The sequence below is a fragment of the Cygnus atratus genome, chromosome 1, assembly GCF_013377495.2.
Source record: "Cygnus atratus isolate AKBS03 ecotype Queensland, Australia chromosome 1, CAtr_DNAZoo_HiC_assembly, whole genome shotgun sequence".
NCBI lineage: Eukaryota > Metazoa > Chordata > Aves > Anseriformes > Anatidae > Cygnus > Cygnus atratus.
This window is the reverse complement of record NC_066362.1, coordinates 111,604,920-111,625,993: the sequence shown is the minus strand read 5'-3', so window position 1 is coordinate 111,625,993 and position 21,074 is coordinate 111,604,920. Positions and strand designations below refer to the sequence as shown.

The 21,074-nt window shown below is 42.2% G+C and overlaps 2 protein-coding genes across 4 annotated transcripts in view; both read right to left on the bottom strand.

Annotated features, from left to right (window-relative positions):
- The window catches only part of MRPS6 (mitochondrial ribosomal protein S6), a 46,308-nt gene that overhangs the window by 23,027 nt on the left and 2,207 nt on the right, over positions 1-21,074 (bottom strand). Inside the window, exon 1 of one of the 3 annotated variants that reach the window (XM_035545864.1) lies at positions 13,667-13,799. The exons of the other annotated variants lie outside the window; for them this stretch is intronic. Within the exon in view, the coding sequence (XP_035401757.1) occupies positions 13,667-13,672 (6 nt within the window). The 5' untranslated portion in view covers positions 13,673-13,799. Of the gene's footprint in view, positions 1-13,666; positions 13,800-21,074 lie in introns of those variants that run through there. 3 annotated transcript variants of the gene reach the window in all.
- Positions 1,601-12,635, bottom strand: SLC5A3 (solute carrier family 5 member 3). The gene is made up of 2 exons (XM_035545860.2): positions 12,430-12,635; positions 1,601-9,847 (listed from the first exon to the last, which is right to left on the bottom strand). Exon 2 carries the CDS (start codon positions 9,543-9,545, stop codon positions 7,404-7,406), a length of 2,142 nt encoding a protein of 713 aa, XP_035401753.1. The 5' UTR covers positions 9,546-9,847; positions 12,430-12,635; the 3' UTR covers positions 1,601-7,403.

The window sequence follows — 21,074 nt, the reverse complement described above, 5'->3', positions numbered from 1 at the left end:
CAAGCGGAAAAAAAGCACAGAATTCAAACTTTCTGCCTCGCTGACTTTCCTGGCACAACGCACACATAGCGCAAACTAGGGCAACCACATCCAAGGAGGGAGAATTCACTTTAGCGCCAATAGGCAAAGAGTACTTATTACCACCATCTCCTTGAGTTTTTCCAGTGCACCCTCAAAATAAATGCTGCTGCAGCATTTGCAAAACGTGCCCACAACTTGCCTGGGCCAGGACTCCACGCCCAAAGTAGTATTAAGGTCTCAAGTATCCATAAATTGAGGGTTGAGAGAGTGATTGCTAATTAACACAAATAGAACCAGCTGGTGACAAAGGCTTCTTGAACCTCCTTTAAAATCAATGAAATGGAAAGCTGCTCACTGAATAATCACCTAATAAGCTAATTAGATAACCAATTAATTAACAGCTAACTAATAAAAACGTGAGGGTTCCACTCCCTTACAGAAATCACAAATCCACACTAAGTCTGCAGGCAAGACGCTCTACTTATTTTTCATTCTGAGCCCAAGCCTTCCTCTCCAGTTATGTTTCAGACTCATTCCTTTACCAAACAACAACCAAGCTTCCACTTTTCTTTTAAAACACAGCAGCAAAAGAGAATGTCAAGAATAATTTTGATGGATGCAACACTTATTGCACAGCTGAAGATATGTGTTTGGTGTCCTTAATTTTTCCCATGCTCTAAGATCTTGGACACCATTCCACAGGTGTTTAATCACCAGGCCTGCCCCCCTTCTTCCTGAACTTTCTCCCCTGGCCAATGAAAACATGATTCACACCACGCTTTCCATGGCTATTAGCTCAAATATGTCTTTATGGAGGACTGGGAGAGAAGTGGAAGACCCGCATCTGGTCTCCTCTTCCAGAACTGTGTCGATATTTTAATCTTTTTCAAGTACAAATCATGAGCAGATATCCCTCCAAGCCCCAAGGCAAAGATCTAAGCACTGACTCTTGCAAGCTGTAACTGCTTCCTCTCAGGCAGTAAACAACATCATGCTCATCGTTCTCAGAGCATAACCATCAGCACAGGCTCCTTGGAGGGCTCAGGCACCAGGATTGATTCTAGATCACTGTCAGAAGTAAAGCAGAAGAAAGCCACCAAGGCATACAGGCTGCTGTTGTCCCATAGGGACAGTGGCGGCACAACTGCCGGTATTTAAGTATACTCTAGTACCAAGAATAAAGGTGCCTGTCCCATTCAAGAACTGCTTAATGCAGCAACAGGTGGCCTATAGGAGGAAAAAAAAAAAGGTGGTTTTACACTATGTCCAGCAAGACTGAGCTGCTAAATTAGGGCTCACCCCGATTTGTTTTGCATGAGTTGGCCTTAAATTTTGCAGCCAAATTCTGCGACCATATTTTGGATCCTTAAGATCTTGCTGAAGTTTTAAAGGACTTGGGTTTTGTTGTGGTTGTTCTCTGTTTTACTCCTCCAAACAAATGCCTGTGCCCTGCTTCAAGAGGTTTGCCTTTCAGCAACAGGGGAGGTATTCTTACATAGAGATGGAAGGCTTATCACAGGCAAGAATCTGTGAGACACAATTATGTACAGGTTCTCCAAAACAGCTTCACAAGTATCTATTCTGGTTTTTCCTCTATTTTTATTGAAACTTTGTACAGAAGTTTTAAACATTTCCATACAATACTTTTAGACAGGACAAAATGCCATGGTAAAGGAATGTAAACTGCAAGAAACACAGTCTGAAGTATCCAAATACTCTCTAACAAGAGTTTTAGTTTGAAGACTAATGCAGTAGGCAAAATAATATGCATACAGTATACAAAGAACAGTATACACAGGGCCAGCAATGCTAACTATGAAAATTTGCATCAGATTTACTTCAAAGATTTATAGCAATATGATAATTCTATACACTAGACCAAAATTAATTTATCATACATCGTTTCTATGACAAAAAGCTTGTCATTATGGACAGTAGCAACTTACAAGTATAATTAAGCTGTATTAATCTCATTAACACTTCTAAAACTATATTCCTACTACAATAATTTTTTCAGTATATTGTCTTATAAGATCTTAATAGACCTTTAAATAACACTTTACCAAAAGAGAGACCTGGATCCATTATAGCGATCTTATCTACATGCCCATTTGGCTTATTTCAAACAAAACAGAAAAAAAAAAAAGAAAAAAATGGACAAGGAAAAAAGGCAGGTTTCAAATGCTATATGATATCATTTGGTTTTGGTCTGAAATGTATTTTAGTTGAATAGTTTAAAAAAAAGGCAGTTCATTAACTGGTATTTTATATAAAATCTGCAGAAAAATACAACAGCAACAAAAAAAATACTTCACAGATATTTAAAAAAACATTATATCAGAGATACAAGGTAAAGCAGCATCACTTTGACACTGTGCTTCAAAAATAAGATGAATGAAGAGACTGCTCTAGTGATATTAGAAAATTTGCTTTCTTCTTGAAGAAGACTACTAACATTTTGCACAGCAACTATTTTTATAACCACCTCATTTAAAAACGTGTATTCATAGACACAGAGAATTGTCATATCATTACCATTTTTGCTCAAAGTGTCTGACTTTACACAGTGAAACTGATAATGCTAAGTGTCACCAGATGTCACTATACCATGAATTCAATATTAGAACAGAAGTGAAGCAAATGCCTTTGAACCAACACCATAAAAGAAATCATAGGAAGTGTTTTGTAAACAAAACAAACCACTTTGCAAAACAAGAGAGTTCAGAGATCTCACAGTGAAATCAGAAATCCTAATTATATATGTTTACATTCTAGGACTACTCTTTACCTTAGGCCAATTAAAGCACATTAAACCATTTAATTATATACAAACATTTTCTTAAAAAAAATTAAAACATTGCACACAAGTTTGCTTTTTAACATCACGTAACAAGGTTAGTTTTATTTTCAAAACAATTACATTTAAGGGCACAGAACATACAGAATACCAAATTAACAGATGAGTATTTTTGCTTTGCTATACATGCTAAATCCAAAGATTTCCTCAAAAGAGTTAGAGCTTACAAACTCCAACTTCTTCCATGTATCCTGTTCTCTGAAAGGGAGCATCTCCCAACACCTCCTTTATCTTAGGATTTAAAAAAATATATATATAAAAAAAATAAAGCTGTATGTTTTAAAGTTGTAAGCATCTTCTGCTTTAAGTGTTCATGCAGAGATCCTTTGATGGCTCTGCCCACTTCGCTGTAACCTTGTGGGAAATCCTTTCCACTACTCAGTTACAGTACTTTCATGACTTGCATCAGAAGTCTCATGCTGGCCCTTCTGGGATAAGGGTGAAAAGGGAAACACAGATTTGGAGAAGTAAAAAAATACAACGGGTATACTGAAGGCCATTTTAATTTCTTACAAAACTCTCACCATTTCCTTTCAGGTATTAGCAAAAGCTAACAGGAAAAACAAAAACAAAACAACAGTTTAAAAAAAAAAACCTTTGGCAGAGAATAGCTTCAAATCATTCATTTAAAAAAAAATTAAATAAGAACAGTCTCCCAGAATGTACTATTAAGTGCTCACGAAGCCTTCTTTTTTTGACTTTATTTCTTCTTATTTAAATAAAAGGCTTCTAACAAATTTCTGGGAGAAGATTCAAATATCTTAACAGAAAAATAAGTTAAGGGGAATAACAACAAAAAAGGTGTCATTCCAGAACAACTTTTTCAAGACTGTCATTCTAAGTTCAAGGCAATAAATAAACCCCTCACTGCAGACACAGAAGCCAAGTGTCCTCCTGGCTCTACCCCTGCACAGCTAGCCAGTCACACCTCGGAGGAGGCCAGTCATTAAAATTTATGGAACCGATTGTCCATTATGGGAGACACTCTGTGGTTTTACCAGACTGAAAAGTTGGTGCTCAAACCAAAACATATTAACCGGGGTTCTAGGTAGGTCATGACCAGAAAATTAGCAAAGGCATGTTTACGCTATAAAAAACCCTCAAGCAGCTTCTTACACTGTAGTTCATAACTCAAGGTGAGGTATTTGCTCACCAACAGTTTGCTTGAAGCCTTTTTTTTTTATTATTATTTTTATTTTTTTGGATAAAGGGTTTTCATTAAGTGGTTACATGCAGCGAAGAATATCAGCAAGTTTTATGACCTCTAAGACACAGAAACAGAACACAATTGAAGAGGCCGACGTTAGGCAGAGAGTAGCATAGAAATGTTTTCAAGTAAGAGAAAAAAACACTGGAGAAACAATTTGCTTAAAAGCTTCTTCACAATAACAGTTTGAAAGGTGGGGGATGCAAAGTATTACTTCTTAAAGATTCTGACTGACTGCCAATTATCACTGTGATTAATTCAGCAACTTGTTAGGTTAGCAAAAGAAAGAATATATTAACTGGAATGCAGAGTATCTCAGATTCAACAGTCAAATGTTGCACTGTACATTTGGGAAGGATTGTGACTCCATATGATGGTCAAAGAATCAATTTCATCATAGATTTGATTGTAGTTAATACTGCCCTGGATACATGCATCCTATGCATTAACTATTTAAACAGAGATCTGTTTAAACAGCAAATGGCCTGGGGGAAGAAATGCGGAAAAACAACCAGGGAAAAGACATTATAATCAAACCACTATTCAGGTGGCAATAAAAGCCATGCCTTCAGCTTCATAACCATGTAAGGCACCCTGGAAAAATAAGCAAGGATGAAGCAACAGGGTCCCTGAGCTAACCTGACTTCACAGGTTAGGTGACAATGCATTTGTTAGTACTAGAGCCAAGAGGACTGGTCTGGAAAACCCAAGTACCAGCCACTGATGGAAAAACATGCCGAGTTGGTAAGGGACAGTGCCTGGCACGTGAGTCTCTTTCCCTGTGCCAAATCTTACATTCTAGATCCTACAGTTTTCAAGGAGATATTGCTGATCTGACACTTATCCCTACCCTTTAAATTTATCTTTCACTCCACTATGATCAGTAAAGTTTCGTTCTAGACTATCCTGCACAGAAGCAATTAATTATGTTTTGTATCTTACTTTACACATAATATCATCCTTCCCAGTTCCCCCCACTCATGAATTGAGATTCCATTAACACTTCACATACTAGGACTTTACCTAGTACTACTAAAAAGGATTTTATTTTATTTTTTTCTGAATGAAGGCAGCCACACAAACTAAGAAAATGCATCTTGTCACACTGGTTTTAACATCAAGACTCAGGTATGGTAACTCTCCTCTCCTCCATATATTCCAACACAGCTCTGACGCTTATTACCGCATTTCCAGTTATTCTACTTTCCAGTGGCAACAACTAAAAGTGGACAGAAGTCAGATATCTCATCCTCCAATTAGAGTCTCAGAACTAATGGGATTCGACTGATTTCAAAACAAAACGGAAAATCCCCCACAAAACTAGACACTGATCAGTTTACCTGAAAATATGCATTATATTCATCATACTACTATAAGCTATTTAGACAGCCTGCAGCTTATGGGACCACTGTAATGGAAAGCAAACTTTCTCCAGCAGTCAAAGGCAAGATTAACTCAAATTTCATCTCTACAGAACTTTTTCTTAAGTTTACATTATTAAATTAGACTGTGCCAAGGAGACATTTCTGGACTCTTGAATCTACACCATTACACAGTTGGCATGGTCCCTTGGGCTGTTTTTGGCCTGGCCGGTTACTGGTCTCCCATACAATTCCCCAGACAAGCTCAGGAGCAAAGACAGCTGCAGGAATTAATTTTGGAGGCAGTTCTGTGGGGCAAGGGAGCTCGAAGGGAGTGCAGCCACACTCTGTCAGCAGGCCTCAGGGCCTGACACCAAGCCCCAACTCCGTCCAGTCTGTGACTACGCACGTAACCAGGCCGTGGCCTGGCTACGCAATGGCTACCAAGCTGATCGCTGAGACAGTTTCCAGTAAGGGCAAAAGCACCTGGGCTGGGGACAGGTCCTCCTGTTTTACTGGGGGTGCAGCGGACAAAACCCCCACTCTGCTGCCTTTTGGTCTGCTGGACCCCATTGACTCGCCAGCACGCATACCCCACAGAACTGGAGGACTTCGTCACCGTCCTCTGGGAGGAGAGACCCTGACTGCCTCAACACCTACTAGCCACCTGTGACTGCCCAGGAAAAGGCTCAGGTTTTTGGGTTGTTGTTTTTTTGAGGAGTCCTCAAATGCCGGCACAGATTACTACTGCAGTTGCTCCTCATCTCCTGACACAGAATCCCTCGTGACTCATTCCTTAAAAAAGGTCTGGGAGCGAAAGGAGAAGTGGGGGAAGGCATTAGGTAAAAGGACTCTGGAAAATAAGGACCCCTTCCACCTCTTCCCCCAACCTCCTCCTCCCTTCCCACTTCTTTTTGTCCCTTTACAGACTCAGCAGCAGTAGGGCTGCGGAATATCTCCTTTTAGACATACATCACAGAGGAAGAGAGTCATTTTTTGGTGTGTTTACCAAACTGAAGACATGCAAGCCTCACATTTCCCTTTCTCCCACATGGCAGAACCTATGTGTAGGCTTTTCTCTACAAATAGGCTAACCCTAATTATGTCAATGATAATACAAGGCTAAAGGTTTGGGGACAGACAAGGTTGAATATATATTCTTTCGACATACTACAAATGTCTGATAAAGATAGTTCCTTTCCTCCTCCCCCCATTGACAGTTTATCTCCAGGGTGTTTTTGTTTTTAAATATACCAATTTTTCAGTAATGGAATTAATAGTGAATTTAAAAAAGGACAAACATTTCCTTACAGGGAAAAATGACAGAAAGCTATTGACAGGTATCACATTTTAAATACTACAAGATGAGGAAAATATCATCCTGTTGTTGCCATAAGAGAACTGAGAAACTGAAATAACTAGAAGCATTGAGCAAAATTCATATGTATTAAGTTGGCCAAGGTAACACAGTTCCGTTACAAAGAACAACTATACAATAATGTGTATCACAGCCTTACATTTAAAATCTTTCAACACAGCTTTAATCGTTTCAGATGTTACACATAGGTAAATGATTACTTGTTATCTTCACCTTCATGTTGACTGAACTCTAGAGCTGCCTGACTTCAAACACAGCCACCTGCCTGCCTTTGGTATATTTATACATGTATTCATGGAAAAAGAAAAGGTTAATACTGCAAATGGGGAAAACAAAAGATAAGAAAAAAGACAAAGGGGAAAAGGGAGACACCACACAACACATTCTGCCTTCAGCAGAGATAGGACAACATGTCTCAAATGGTCTCTAAATAGGCTAAAGTTGAGTTGATTTTACAATTATAGCGTAAACAATGCCTGGGTTGCAGTTATGTTATTTGGAAAAAAAATAAAAAAAATCTCCAGAGACCTGTATCAACTTCTGTATGTTTAGCCATACCCTTAAAAGTTCACTATTCACTCACAAAGAGAAATAGACAAACATGAATATTCCAAGCGAACAGACACAGACCAGTCCAGTATTTAGTAATAGCTTAACTTTTGGAGTCTCTTCCAGCATTTGTAAACAAACAGTCTCTTCCTCGATCTCCCGAACAGCTCTCTTGTTCATGTTTTTACTTTTAAAGCCACAGAACCAATCTATGAATTTCAAATGTCTCTCTCTATCATCAGTTTCTTCCTCGCGCTTTTTCTCACCCATCAAAGCTGCTTGTCCGTTCGAATAGCAATCAACTGGTGTCTCGACTTCAGAGTGACTTACAGAAATCACTGGGTTGCTGTCATCTCTGCAAGTGACCAGAAGATTGATATCCTCAGGCTTAATATTTTTAATGTTTTCTTCAGATTTGCCATTTGGAATGATATGATTAGCGTTTTCATTGCACCTCAAGATGTTCTTTTCTTGCACTTTGTACAGCTCCCCCTTCGCAGTATTCTCTTTTACATTCCTGTTTCTCACAGCCCAGAAAGTGGTTGTCCGAACCTGTTCCTTTGTAGGCGGAGGCGTAAGCAGGCTTACTATAAAGGTCACAATCCCAGTGATCCAGAACAGAGCTGTAGCGACATACATGTAATGGATGTTTTTGATAAAGCTTGGCCTAGTATCTGGCTGGTTACACTCTGGAGCGCGATAGATAAACGCCAGTACCAACCGTATCGCGCCGAGGACAAACCCAGCCATTCCACCATAAAACGCCCCCTGTTCATTGCAACGCTTCCAAAATATACCCATAAGAAACAGAGCAGCCACCGGTGGGGTCAGATAGTCTGCTACCTCTTGAATATAAAGGTACATCTGACCGCCTTGCATTTCTACGATTATTGGGACCCAGGCAATGCTTATAACTACCATGAACGCCACAAAGACTCTTCCTACAATCATCAGTTCTCTAGACGTCGCGCTCTTCCGAATGAGTTTGTAGACATCAAGCGTGAATATGGTGCTGGCACTGTTGAATATAGAGTCCAAGTCACTCATCAGTGCAGCAATCATCACAGCCATCATCAGTCCCCGCAGACCAACTGGTACAAGTTTCATCACCAACCGTGGGTAGGCAATGTTAGAGCATCCAGCTCTGCTCCCGCAGACTTGAAAGCAGTGTTCTGGATTAATGCAGGCGATATCATCTGCAAACAGTATTCGTGAAATCATCCCTGGGACAACTATAATAAACATTGGCAGCAACTTTAAGAAGCCTGCCATCAGAGTGGATCCTTTGGCATGAGCAATGTTTTTTGCAGCTAAAACTCTCTGAACTATGACTTGGTCAGCACACCAGTACCAGACAGAAGCTGGGGTCTGTCCCAACAGAAATCCAGGCCAGGGAATATCTTCATCTGTTGGCTCGCGCAACATTTTAAGAGCGTCAGGCTTTGGGTCCACATTGCAGGAATCAGTAGTGGAAATGTTGTAGGTTAACAAGATAGACGTAATATTTGGTGATGCTAACATGTACCTTCTTTTAACTTCTTCAAACCCACCAACCTCCAGAATACTTAAGATCATAAGTGTGAGGGCACCGATAATCATAAGCAGAGCTTGAAGGGTGTCTGTGTAGATGACAGCCACAAGACCTCCAGTCACAGTCAACAGCGCAGTCATTCCAATAAGGAGGATTACTGACAAATAGAGGTTCCAACCTAGCGATTCTTGAATAAAAAGTGCCCCTGAATACAAGTCAACTGAAAGTTTGGTGAAGATATAAAGAATTAGAGACAACGCTGCAAAATAGATTTGAATTCTATGCCCTCCAAAACGCTTGGACAAGTATTCAGGCATGGTGTACACTCCTGACCGGATGTAGACGGGGACGAAGACCCATCCTAAAAGCTGCAAAAGCATTAAGGCGTTGAATTCCCATGCACCTACTGCAAATCCACTTGCCGCTCCAGATCCTGCGAGCCCAATGAAATGTTCACTTCCAATATTGCTCACAAACAAAGATGCACCGATAGCTACCCAGGTCATAGAACGCCCTGCCAAGAAGTAGCCACTTACGGTGCTTCGATTGTATTTCCACATGGCAAAAAAACCTATGCACATTACAAGCACGAAGTACAGAGCCACAATGGCAATGTCTGCTGTTTCCAAAGAAGCCCTCATTTTTGTAAACAAAATGACTTCGCACAGCTGACGTCCACTTCTCGCCCCCCAGCAAACGTCTCTTAAGCAACACGTGAACCAGTTAACATATATCAACACTGCGGATCAAATTCTTTGTCCCTTGGTTTGCTGTCCTGATGCTGGTGGTTGTGGTACATTTACTTTCTCCGCTTCTCAAATGGAAATTTGGAACTTAGCACGCACTTTTAATCCACATTCCACAAGAGCATCAGCCTTAACTCAGTTGATGTAGGAGAAATTCTTAGTTGCAGCTAAGTTTAGTGAGGCCTACTGTACCAACCCTGCAAGGCAGCAAAGACAAAAGACAAAGATTGAATTAGAGAAGAATTTCATGAAGTAATGAGAAAAAATTTGAAGTCTAGCAAAACAATCACTGAACACCACAGATTTTCCCCCTTATATTTCCTGCTGCATTTATGCAATCCATAATACACATAAATTAAATACTTGTAAAACTAAGAAGTAATTCCTTTTATAAGTCAACTTTAACAAGTACCTTAAGAGGCGCGGCAATTCCGGACTATTAAGTGACCCAAATTCCCCAGAACAAGGCAAGAAACACAAATGCATTTTTATTATTTCATTATTTTACAGTCTCTCGAGTCTATTTCAAGTCACTTAAAAGGCCTTCCCCTTGCAGACAATCTTAGGAAAAAGAGAAAACACAAAGGAACTTTAACCTGGCTCGTCATTTCCTGCATTTCTCTAGCACTGCACCCCACAAATCCTGATAGATCCTGATGTCACATGCATGCGCTTGAGACACCAGTTGGCTGCTAGAACTAGCATCAAAGTGAGGACATAAATGTATGTTGTTTTTTGACAGCATTAAGATCCCCTGGAGAATCGAGGTTATTCTGCAGGATTTAAGCAAGTTTGCACCTGTCTGGGGTACAGGTTATCATAACAGGGCTACGTTTTATTCTGAAAGCTCTTCATGCATACCACACACACACACACATCCACACACACACACAGAGTGAAGAAAGTCCCATTCAGCCAGATGACAAAAGCAAAACTATGCCTGACATCCAGCTTTAGGGTATTTCTGTCTTCCAAATGCCTTTTGATACCTGCACCCACGTGGTTTTGGGATCCTCTGGGAGCACTCTAAGCACCAGGAGGAAGAACCAGATGGATTTTGGCAGCTTCCAGTTGTTAGGATGCCAGGAAGTGCTGTTCCCAGCACCACCCCTTTGCACCCAGGCATGAAGAGGATCCCACTAACCAACCTCAGGGGCAGAAAGTTTGGAAGCCAAGCATACCCTGCTGTTCTATTCCTGAACCCCGCCAGTCATACCTCATTCCACCAAAGCATGTCAGTGAACACAGGAACTCATTTAAACAACCAGGACTGCAGCACTCAAAGTGGCGGGAAGGGAATAAAATGGTTTGCTGGCAAATCACAAAGAAGGTGGAAAAGGATGAGGGGATTAAAGAGATGCACTATGATTCCTGTCTCTCCCATGGAGAAAGGATGCTTCTATCTCCTATTTCTACATTGGAAAACATCATTTACCTGTGCCCACCCAAAACCATTTAATGGGTTTACTAAGGGCTGAACATAAGGTTTTTCTGCTCCCATTACCTAATAGGCACAGCCTTGGTATTCAAGCTTATTAAGAACAGGGTCTGACCCCATTCCTCTTTCCCACACACAGACAAAGGTAGGTACACAAATCACCAGCTGCTGTTCTAACTATAAGGTCTATCACCCTTCTAAGTCCTACAAGCATCAGTTTAAGATACTCCCCCTTCCATCTCACTTGCAGAATCACTGAAGCTCTTATTTCCCCTTTAATTTATCTCTGATTAATACAAACACCTAGATAACATAGCAGTATGTGGGCAGTTTCCTGTTCAGCACCCCTGTAGTATATTTATTTTGTTAAAAGTACATAAAAACATTGCACGTTCTCAAATAGACCATAATAAGCGGTAGTTAAGGTTGAAAAACATGCGTGCACACACCCTCTGCCTTACTTCATGCCTTACTGATGGCAGCAAAGGTGCTGACACAGGAATGCGCACTTCTCATTAAGGCAGATGCATTTTAAAAAAAGCTTACAGCAAACCACAACTTCAGCCTTAAGGAGAAATTCACAATCATGTTACTTGTATGAGCTGGCTGGTTTTCAACAGTAGCTCAGAATCAGAACAAGATAATAAGGGTTCCCCACCACCACCACAAACCCACATGAGAATACAGATATTCATTCTGCGGGAGCTATAGCCAATAATGAGAGACTACGGAGACATGGCACAAAATGGACTGATTACAGTAGTGTGCTAAATTTATCGTGCTCATAAGCCTCAAGCCACAGATGTATTTTAAATTCTTCCATAGAAGAATTCATATTTATCCCCACCCACAATTGCAGCAGAAGTTAAGTGGTCTACTCCACGGTTTAGTTTAACCCAACATAAAATTCTAGACACTTCAGATCGTATGGTGCCATCAGATGCAAGTGTTGCACGCTATTCTTGCTCTTAAGCACTTTCAGGTAACACTAACAGCGTTGCTTCTTTTGCTATATTCCCCTAAGTTTTCAAGTGCAACCACATTCTAACATTTATGCCAACGATGCAAGTATTTTAAGGGAAGTGGAAGAAGAGATATAACTGAGACATGGTGGAAAAGAAGAAAAACTACTACACAGAGTCAGAATAATGGGCAAGCTAAAGAAATAGTAAGTTATACTCTCCCTCTTCTACTGTTCTGCTCTGTTACCAAAAAAATGTTGGACTTGAACTTTAGTTCACTTCTCAACATTTTCCCTGTAGGTTAATCAATGACCTTGCAAAACTATACTATATTGTGACATATATAAATCATGAAAATATTCAATGAAACTATATGTACCTGATAGAAGAGGTACCCAGCTCACAGTATGGCTATCACAAGCACATTCAATCCCTCTGAAAAATGCGTAAGTGGAAGATGCAGCTGCCCTTGAATAAATTGTGACGTTTCTCAATTAGGATACTTGCCAAACTACTACGGGCTAGTTCTAACCAAAATAAACAATACGTGAAGTTTCCTGAGTATTTTCCACTGGAAGGCACAGCCAAATCATGCATTTTAAACAAGCAGTCTACAGAGGCTTTGTACCATCACCTTTGTAATCAACATCTGAAATCTGCAGGGTTCAGCTTGCTCTAGGAGGAAGGTGGAAAGTTTTCAGTAGCCGCTACAAATTTGCTGCACTGTCACTAAATTACTGTACTAAAGTAGCCTCTTGTACCAGTTTCTTATTAGACCTAATTCTAAAATAACCCTGGAACTTTTTTTTATTACGAAAATGAGACTCGTCCCTCTGAACTTTCAGCAAGTTATGACCTCAAGTCTTGAGAAGGACTTTTGAGACGCCCCATGCGAGTTTAATCTCAAGTTATTAGAGCAGCATACATTGTGGTACTGACAGAAAAAAAAAAAAAAAAAAGAGAGACAGAAAGACAACATTGCTGCCAAGGACTGTGAATTTTTTCCCTAGAGCTGTTTTCTGGCTGGATCGTATCAAAGACGCAAAACAATGTTTTTCCCTCTTGTGTGAAGATAGAAGGCTACAACTCTGGTGAAACAATGCTCATGTCTCTCCAACAGGCAGCCCATGCTATAAGAAAAGAAAAGTCTCAATTCCCTCAAGAGATACTAGATAATGCGAAGCAGACTGAGGGTGGGATTTTTAGGAGAAATTCATATGATTGCTTTAAAGGAAAACTTTCTCCACAGTGCTTTTCTAATAAAATGGGCCTTTAAATATGCCAGAATCGAACTGCTCTATCCCTGAAGCAACCATTTGGTTTGTACTTAGTCTATTTCTCTTCTTTGCAGATGGGAAGCTTCCCAGTTTATTTCCCTTTCCTCTTGCAGTCCTAGTGACCAAAGCTGTAAGGGTTAATTTGAGGATACAGATGGCCACGTATCACACACAGTAGCCTCCACTCTCACTTGTTAGTGAATGAAGTATATACTTTGTTCATAGACTACAGAGTAGTTTTGAGGGTCTTCCTTTGAAATAGCATTTCTCCATTCCCACCTTTTTAACCAGGGGTATGGTAACTCATTCTAGCAGCATTTTACCCATTGAACAACTCACCTGCATAAGCGGAACATACCCAGATTGCCAGGCTCAACACCTGATTTCTCCACGATTTCACACCTTGAGAAGGCCTGCACAACATTCAACCCCTCGAGCGTGTTGTCTGTCCTTTTCAGGCTGCAGGCTACCTGCTACAGAAACGCAAGTAAGTTCCTACCTGTTCAGTGCTCCATAGTAAACACAAGATTGTCTGAGGCAGCCTATCTCCCAGGGAAAAAAATAAATAAAAAAGGAAAACCTCTATTCCATTTATTACAACACTCTACAATACAAAAAAAAAAATGAGAACAAAATGTTCTTCATCAAAAATTGATACGTATCAACTTATTCTTAATGTAGCACATGCCCTTGAGAAAGCAGGGGCTGCTCAACACAACCCTAAACATCCAGGAACTGAGTTTCAGGACTTGCCCTCAAAAATGAGGAACTGGGTCAGACGGGCCAGGCAAGATCACACCCAAGATAGACACAGTACATCATAGGAAGCAGGCAAACTCAGAGGCAGCAGCGGACCTGTAGCATCTAATAAATGAGTTAAAGTCTGCAACATCATTTCCAGCAGCTCAACGTGCTGGAGTGGAGGAGTACGGCCTTACGGTTATCCGAATCAGCAGCTGCCTGGCTCAGCCTGTTTGCCACATAGTTCCAGTTCGGGGCTGCAGAGCCTACGGTTAACACTTCTGCTGCCTTGGAGAACACAGGTGCCTCTCTGTAGCACCTGTGTAAATCACTGCCACCATAAAAGTCTGATTCCAGGTGCAAAGTTCAAATCCGTCGGCCACTCAAAGGAGTTACTACAAACATGCAATGTGCTTTTATGTCTGGGGTCTCAGGAATCACTCCAATGCTGTTCTTCATCATTTTACAGCAGCATCAGAAAAAGAAGCTTGCTCCATAATACATTCTTTTCTAAAGGACTGCTGAAGGAAACACGAGAGAAGTAAGTAACCTCACAGCACACAGTTCAGCAGAAGAAACAGAGAAATGCATCTCTCTACAGAGAGGCGTGCTGCGCTTGCCTGTCAGGAATGAAATGCTACTGTGGTCTCTTACAGAAGTAGTAACTGGAGTATCACGAGGCCAGCTGAAGCCCAGTGTGACTGACAGCATTAACACAGTAGACCAAGTTTTTTTTATTATTTAAAAATAAATATATATTTATCTCCCAACCTCCTGTCCTTAAAAACATATAACTCTTCAGTTCCCCCCCCAAGTCACAAATTAAGGGGAAAAAAAAACTGAGTAGAAGAGGATGCAGCTTTACTGTAGTGCTTATGCAGCACTTCCAAGCACAACAGAAGCTACAAGGCTACTAAAGGATGACAAAGCAAGAGGAAGATGGTTTATTTTCTGAAACCTACATCACTAGCAGTGCCTCAGCAAGCCACTTCATGCCACTGCCTGTGGCTTCCACATTTGGATGGCTTCTTTCCTCATAAATCCCCAGCACTGTGCCAGGAGTAACAGATTATTTGTTTCTACCGTTCCCCTCAAAACTCCACACACCTAAAGGGAGGAAGGCAAGGACAGAAGAAAGGAGAGAGAAATTTCCTTTTTATTAAAATAGAGGGCTACCAGAAAGACAGACCATCTGCTCCATGCCTACCTAGGCATACCGTAGTCCGCTAACTTAGGTCTTAAGGAAGACTAGTCCATCGGCTTAAGTTAAACTGACTACTAGTTTAATGAAAACACGTAGGTAGGGACTTCCTCTTCTGCTTATCGGATCAAAGAACTGGCTGACGTTTACACAGGTGACAAATATTATCAGTTCCTGAAGAGAGTAGAAAGTACAGCTGCTCAGCACCGCTGAGGGACTGGACTGCTCTTCTCTGGCAAATTAGCAGAATCATTCATGCCTTCACCGAAACTCCAGCAGATGGACACGAGGCTCAGATGCCCACAGATGGGTTGTCACTATGAGCAGGCAGCTCCTTCCCTCAGCAAGGAAACCATGCTTTCCTTTGCAACTCCAGATAGACACATGACCTTCTTCCTCCTACACAGGAACTGGAAGCAAAAGAGGAAGGAGGGTACAGAGAATGCATATGGTCAACAGTAACTAGGTAAAGAGCACAATAGGGCAAACAGGGAAAGCAAGCCATTTTTACCGGGGTGGGAAGGGATGCCTCCTCCAGAAGACAGCAAAAGGGAGAAGGTTCTGGCATCAGGCAGAATTTGCCATGCCAGGTAAGTTTGTAAAGATGTCAGCTGATATACTATGTTGGCAGCTGTTGAGGAACCCTGAGCCTGAAGACTCAAATTCCTTCTTGTGGTGGCCTATCGACATTCAGAAGCGCCAACATTTTCACTGGTGAGCGCTACTTATCTGTGGATAAATTAGTTTAATGAAGTAGATAGTGATTAAGACCAAAAACAAGAGAATGGATGCAAGTATTTGACTTCCACAGAGGACTTGGGACCATATAATAAAGGCCGTAGGACAGATGTTACCATCCTATAAAAAGCACACCACCAGAAAGCAAATTTATCTCCCTACCACTACTCAAGATGATCTTTTTCTTTAGCTGCAAGGCACAAAGATGCAATCCAGTTGGTGGTTACCAGCACTCACCAGTAACTAAAATAACTCACGTAACTCAAATAGGAAAACATGTTGGTTCACCCCATTTGAAGAGGATTTTGACTAGGAGAGTAGGGACTTCAGAATCTACTTGAAGAAAGAAAAAGGAGCACTGGAAGTGAGAGTCACCATGCAACTGGGCAGAAGAGGAAGCAATTCTTACCAGAATTTCCCAGACTAAAAAGAAACACACAAAACACATACTCATTAAGCTTATTCAGGACTTTGCCATAACCCTATCGCATTTACGGTTGCCCACCATCTTTCCAACAACATGAAGCATCACAAGTTTAATTGATAAGTGAGACTGAAGTTTCTTGGGCATATATAATCCTAGAATTCAAGTTTGAGGCCTTCCACTGAGCTTCTTAGTCTGCTGATGGTCTTGCTAGATTTCTGATCCTTCTAAGGCATTTCAAGACACCAAAACGAGGCATAAATGAAGTTATCTTGATTAAAGAACAACTAGTACTATTCTTTGTAATTACCTACAGTGAAAGCTACCCAATTTCTTTTAAAATAGTCTCAACACAAAAGCTTCATTGAACACATTCCCCCTCCTCCATCCATGCTCTGCATATACCTCTGCTTTTACTTATTATTCCTTAAATGTTTGTGTAACTGAAGCACAAAGACTGGCTTGTAAGAGGGCAAACCAGGACAAATTTATTAAATAAAAAAAAAAGGCAAGAAATAGCAGAACAGCAATTCTTGTGTAGTTCCTCCCATTCACATTTCCAGGGTTCATGACACTCTACGCCATCTGCTGCCCCATGCTTGTTTCTGTTCCCTCTCCGCACCAGGAGCAAGGCATTTCTGTAATCTCATTTCCAGCGCCAGTATTTGAACTGGCGTTCCCACAGTACAGGTCCTTAGCTTGCAAAAACCTTGCTTTGCTTTCTGAATTTTTACTTCTCATTTTTTCTGTCCCACTTCTACATGACTAGGTATACCTCACCCATTGGTCCTCCCCCTCATTGAATCCCCCTTTCGCCTCATTCTTCCCTCTTCTGCAGGATGCACACCAGAGACCGCCCTGCTGGTCCAGCAGGCAGGCAGCTTTGAAGGGAATAACCTGGTGGTTCTTTATGCTCTCAGTTAAGCAGCACAGAGGCTGACACAAGCAGCACCATCAGACAACTGTTTCCACATAACCAACATTTACACTACCAGAGATTTGTAGCAAAGGAGCTCTGAGCAGCTGCGGCTCAAAAAATTGACAACCTGCTCTGGTTGGAGCCTGACAAAAAACAAGACAAGTGACTTGATCAATAGACAACAACCCCCAAAGCAAGTTTCTGGTGGAAACTGCCAGCATTACAGCTCTGGAACAAGGGACGTTGAGAAATCAGCTCCTGAAAGAATTTGTAAGACAGCAAGAACTTTCATCGTTACAGAATATACAGAAGAAAACAAGTGTATACATACATTCAGACTTGAGTTAATTCAGCAGGTAAGTCTAACTGATATAATGGACATCTTTTAAAGAGTCACTCTTGAGGGTTTTTACAACAACAAAGCGCAATGACATGATTTTATCAACACAACAGGTTCTCCTTCATTCATTTTACAAGCATCTCCCTGATCACATGCACTGTGTGTATGTTTATCCATACACACACACAGTGAGCAAATGAAGAGAGATGCATAGCCAAGAGAGAACAGCATAGCGCTGAATACGTAGCAGGGGCAAAGAGGGGAATGCTTATCTTAAGGTTTAAGCCCCCATTTCTGCCTGCTGAAGAGCAGCTAGCCAAATCCCACAGAAGTCTGTCTGTCCCAGCACAGGCACAAGGTCCTGCCCACCGTCCTGCCTCAACACTCAGGCTCGTGGCTTAAAAGCTGAGGGAACGAGAAGTGCAGAGTTAAGCTGGGCATCCCAGTACACGCGTTCAGTCACTGAAGAAGCCTGTCTGAACCAAGAGGCTCTTGGCTATCTTATTCCTGCCATCAGCTTAGTACTCGCTTTGAACAACTTTGCCAAATTCATCTTGCTAACAACTATCTGCTATAAAAAGGTTTAAACTACGTCGTAGAAGAGAATAATCCTCTACCTCCCCCATATCCAAGCCAGGCACATATCCCACACTTGGCAGAAACTTAAAAGACAGGCTATTCTTGGGTCTTAAGATAGAGAAACAGCAAACGTCAGCCAAGAGGGTATCATTCTCCCAACAGGTCAACTCCAGCAATTCTGACAGAAACGCTAAGGGCAGGAAACAAAAGGTTGACTGCTACAGGACAGTCAACTGCAGACCCTGTGGCTTTCCAATCTTCTTTTGGTTCCAACTATTTGGTCTTCTTTCCAGCACCTCCCCCAGTACACAAGTCCTTCCCAACCAAGTGCAGGAAGGGGAGGAAGAATGTGCAGGGAAGACTGCACTCGTAATTCAGCTGCAAGAACAGATAGGCTCACCAAAGACGCAGGAAAATAAAAACAGTACCTGCCTGCTTACTGCCCTCTTCGCTTCCCCCACCCTCCTCCTAGCAGAAATCAAAAGCCCAATTGCTGCTGCCGCCTACACAGCAACTAAGTGTAACAGTCAAGCAACACTACTGCCCATTACTTTGGCTCTCCTAAAATAGCTGAACAATCTCCAGGGCAGGTAGGGCATTTCTGAAACAAAGCAACCTGCTCAGAAGGCAACAAACAGGTGCTGAAAACGAGTCACACTGTGTGAACCCACTAGCCAGACTGAGAGTCCAGATTCACCGTTGTGTTAGAGAAGGGCACGGAGGGTCCCCCAGCCCAGGGCTTTGCTGAAACAAGGCGATCAGACTACGGTACGTACTGTGGATTTCCCCTTTTCTGCAGGTGAAGACCACACTGCTCATAAAATCTTGACACGCTTTCTTACTTTCAGTGAGATACTCTTCTATAAGGAGAGTCTTCAAACTGCCCAGACACTTCAGCTGCAGTTGCAGTGCTGTCTGGCCGAGGACAGGCACCCAAACTCCATGAGCTGAGCAGCAGTGAGAGAAGCACGGGGGTCCCTGCCCACTCTGCCCCGTGGTCCCTGGTGGTCGGGGCTCTGAGCAGGGCGCCTTGTATTGCCACCTGGCTATCAGGCTGCTCAACAGCAGCAGAGCACGAGGAGGCCATTTCCAGCTCTTCCTTCCCTTTCCCTTCCTTCCTTCCTTCCCCAGGCTCCCAAGGGAGTTTCGGCAGGATCAGGAGGGCAGCAAGAGGAAGCCTGCCTGGAAAACAACCCATTCCCCAAAGGGAGAGCTCCTGCAAATTTGCTGGCAGGTCACTGCCCCTTCCTGCTGGCGGTCCCGTCCCACCAGAACCCCCCCGCTGAAAGCTGCTCTCCTGGGAGAAAGTTAGAAATAATTAGAAAATCATCTCTGGCTACAGAGAGTGAAGTTTGGAGCATGAACAGCTATGTCCTCACTTCGTGTCCCTACCCTCCCCACAACTGCAGTCTTTGACTTTGGCTCTGGAAGGTTGGCAGTGTGTCTTTACACACGCCTGTGTGCTGCTGATAACCAGTAACAAGCCTGCCATCAACCTCTCCAAGCTCATCATGCTATTTGTCACCAGCATTTTGAGTGAAAAAAGCCACAGACACAGGCAAAATTCATTATTTCTACCATAAGTTACAATTATTTCACTTCACTGGCCTCACATCCTTCTTCTTCCAAAAGCATCTCCTCCTCGTACTCAAACACACAGCAATACAATCCAGATCTCCCACTGCAGCTGCTTCTCAAAGACAGTGAAGCCACAAAGAAATGCTGTGGGGTTTTGCTCTTTTTAAGTTACTTAAATTGGGGGGTGCTTTTAGGGATTTTTATTATTTAGGTTTTTCTTGAGAGTCAGAGCAGGGTCTTTGCTGACTGAGAACTCTGTGCACGAGCAATCTACAAGTGAGACTTGTAGTAAAAGTTAAATACCTGATCATACACTACCTACAAAATGGGCAGAGAATGGTTGCTCAGCTTTGACTTCAGAATAAAGTCATCACCTTTTGAGATAAGTATATGCAGACAACCAGTGACAAAGTTTGAAAAGTGTAAGTTTTTCCCCTCGCCCCCCAGGCTTTTGGGTACTGCATTTTTTACGGCAACAAAAGGAAAGCTGAAGAGACTGAGGAAATCTGCCAAGAAATGGACATGGGAGCATCAGGTGGGACTGCAGGGTCACAATGTCCTAGCAGAGGGCCCTGCAACCACACTGAGGCTAGCTGGATACAGAGGAGACTTGCTGCAGCACAACAGACTCCGCCAGTCCCAGCAGAAGCCACGTGCAAGAGAAGAATGACTTGAACCCGCCTCAGACACAGGTAGTACGAGGGAGCAAGGGAGTTTAAAGCAACAAAAACAATCTGGGGGGGGGAGTTTATTCTGCCTAGATCTATGAAAATGCCAAGGCAACTATTAAAAACAATTGTGGGCGGGGGAAACCCCATAGAATCACGATGTTTGCCTCCGAAGAAAGAGCTGTGAAAGCCTACCAGACTGTAGCTCTGCTAAGGTTTGCACTCAAGCTGCCAGGGAGCCCGCAGGAGTTAACAACAGTGCTAAAAGCGTAAGAAAGACAGGCTGCAGGGGCTTATTTTTTTGCAGGGCAGGGGAGCTGTCAGATGAGGAAGAATACCGCAGACACCAAGAGAAGAGCCAGCACTCGCTCCAGTCTCAGACTGAAGGAGGTATTAGAGCTTGCAGCCACAGCACAGAGGGACCGACACGCTAGCATGGTGAACATCTGCCTGGGGTCGTTGTATCGGAGAGCACTAGCGTTAAGAAGCAACGTAATTTATTCAGGACTGCATAGGATAACTCCAGCTTCTACAGGAGAGAAGTATGTAGTCACTGTGT

What these genes read in the sequence shown, in the direction of transcription:
- SLC5A3 (XM_035545860.2), bottom strand. Translation starts at nt 9,545, where the DNA reads ATGAGGGCTTCTTTGGAAACAGCAGACATTGCCATTGTGGCTCTGTAC.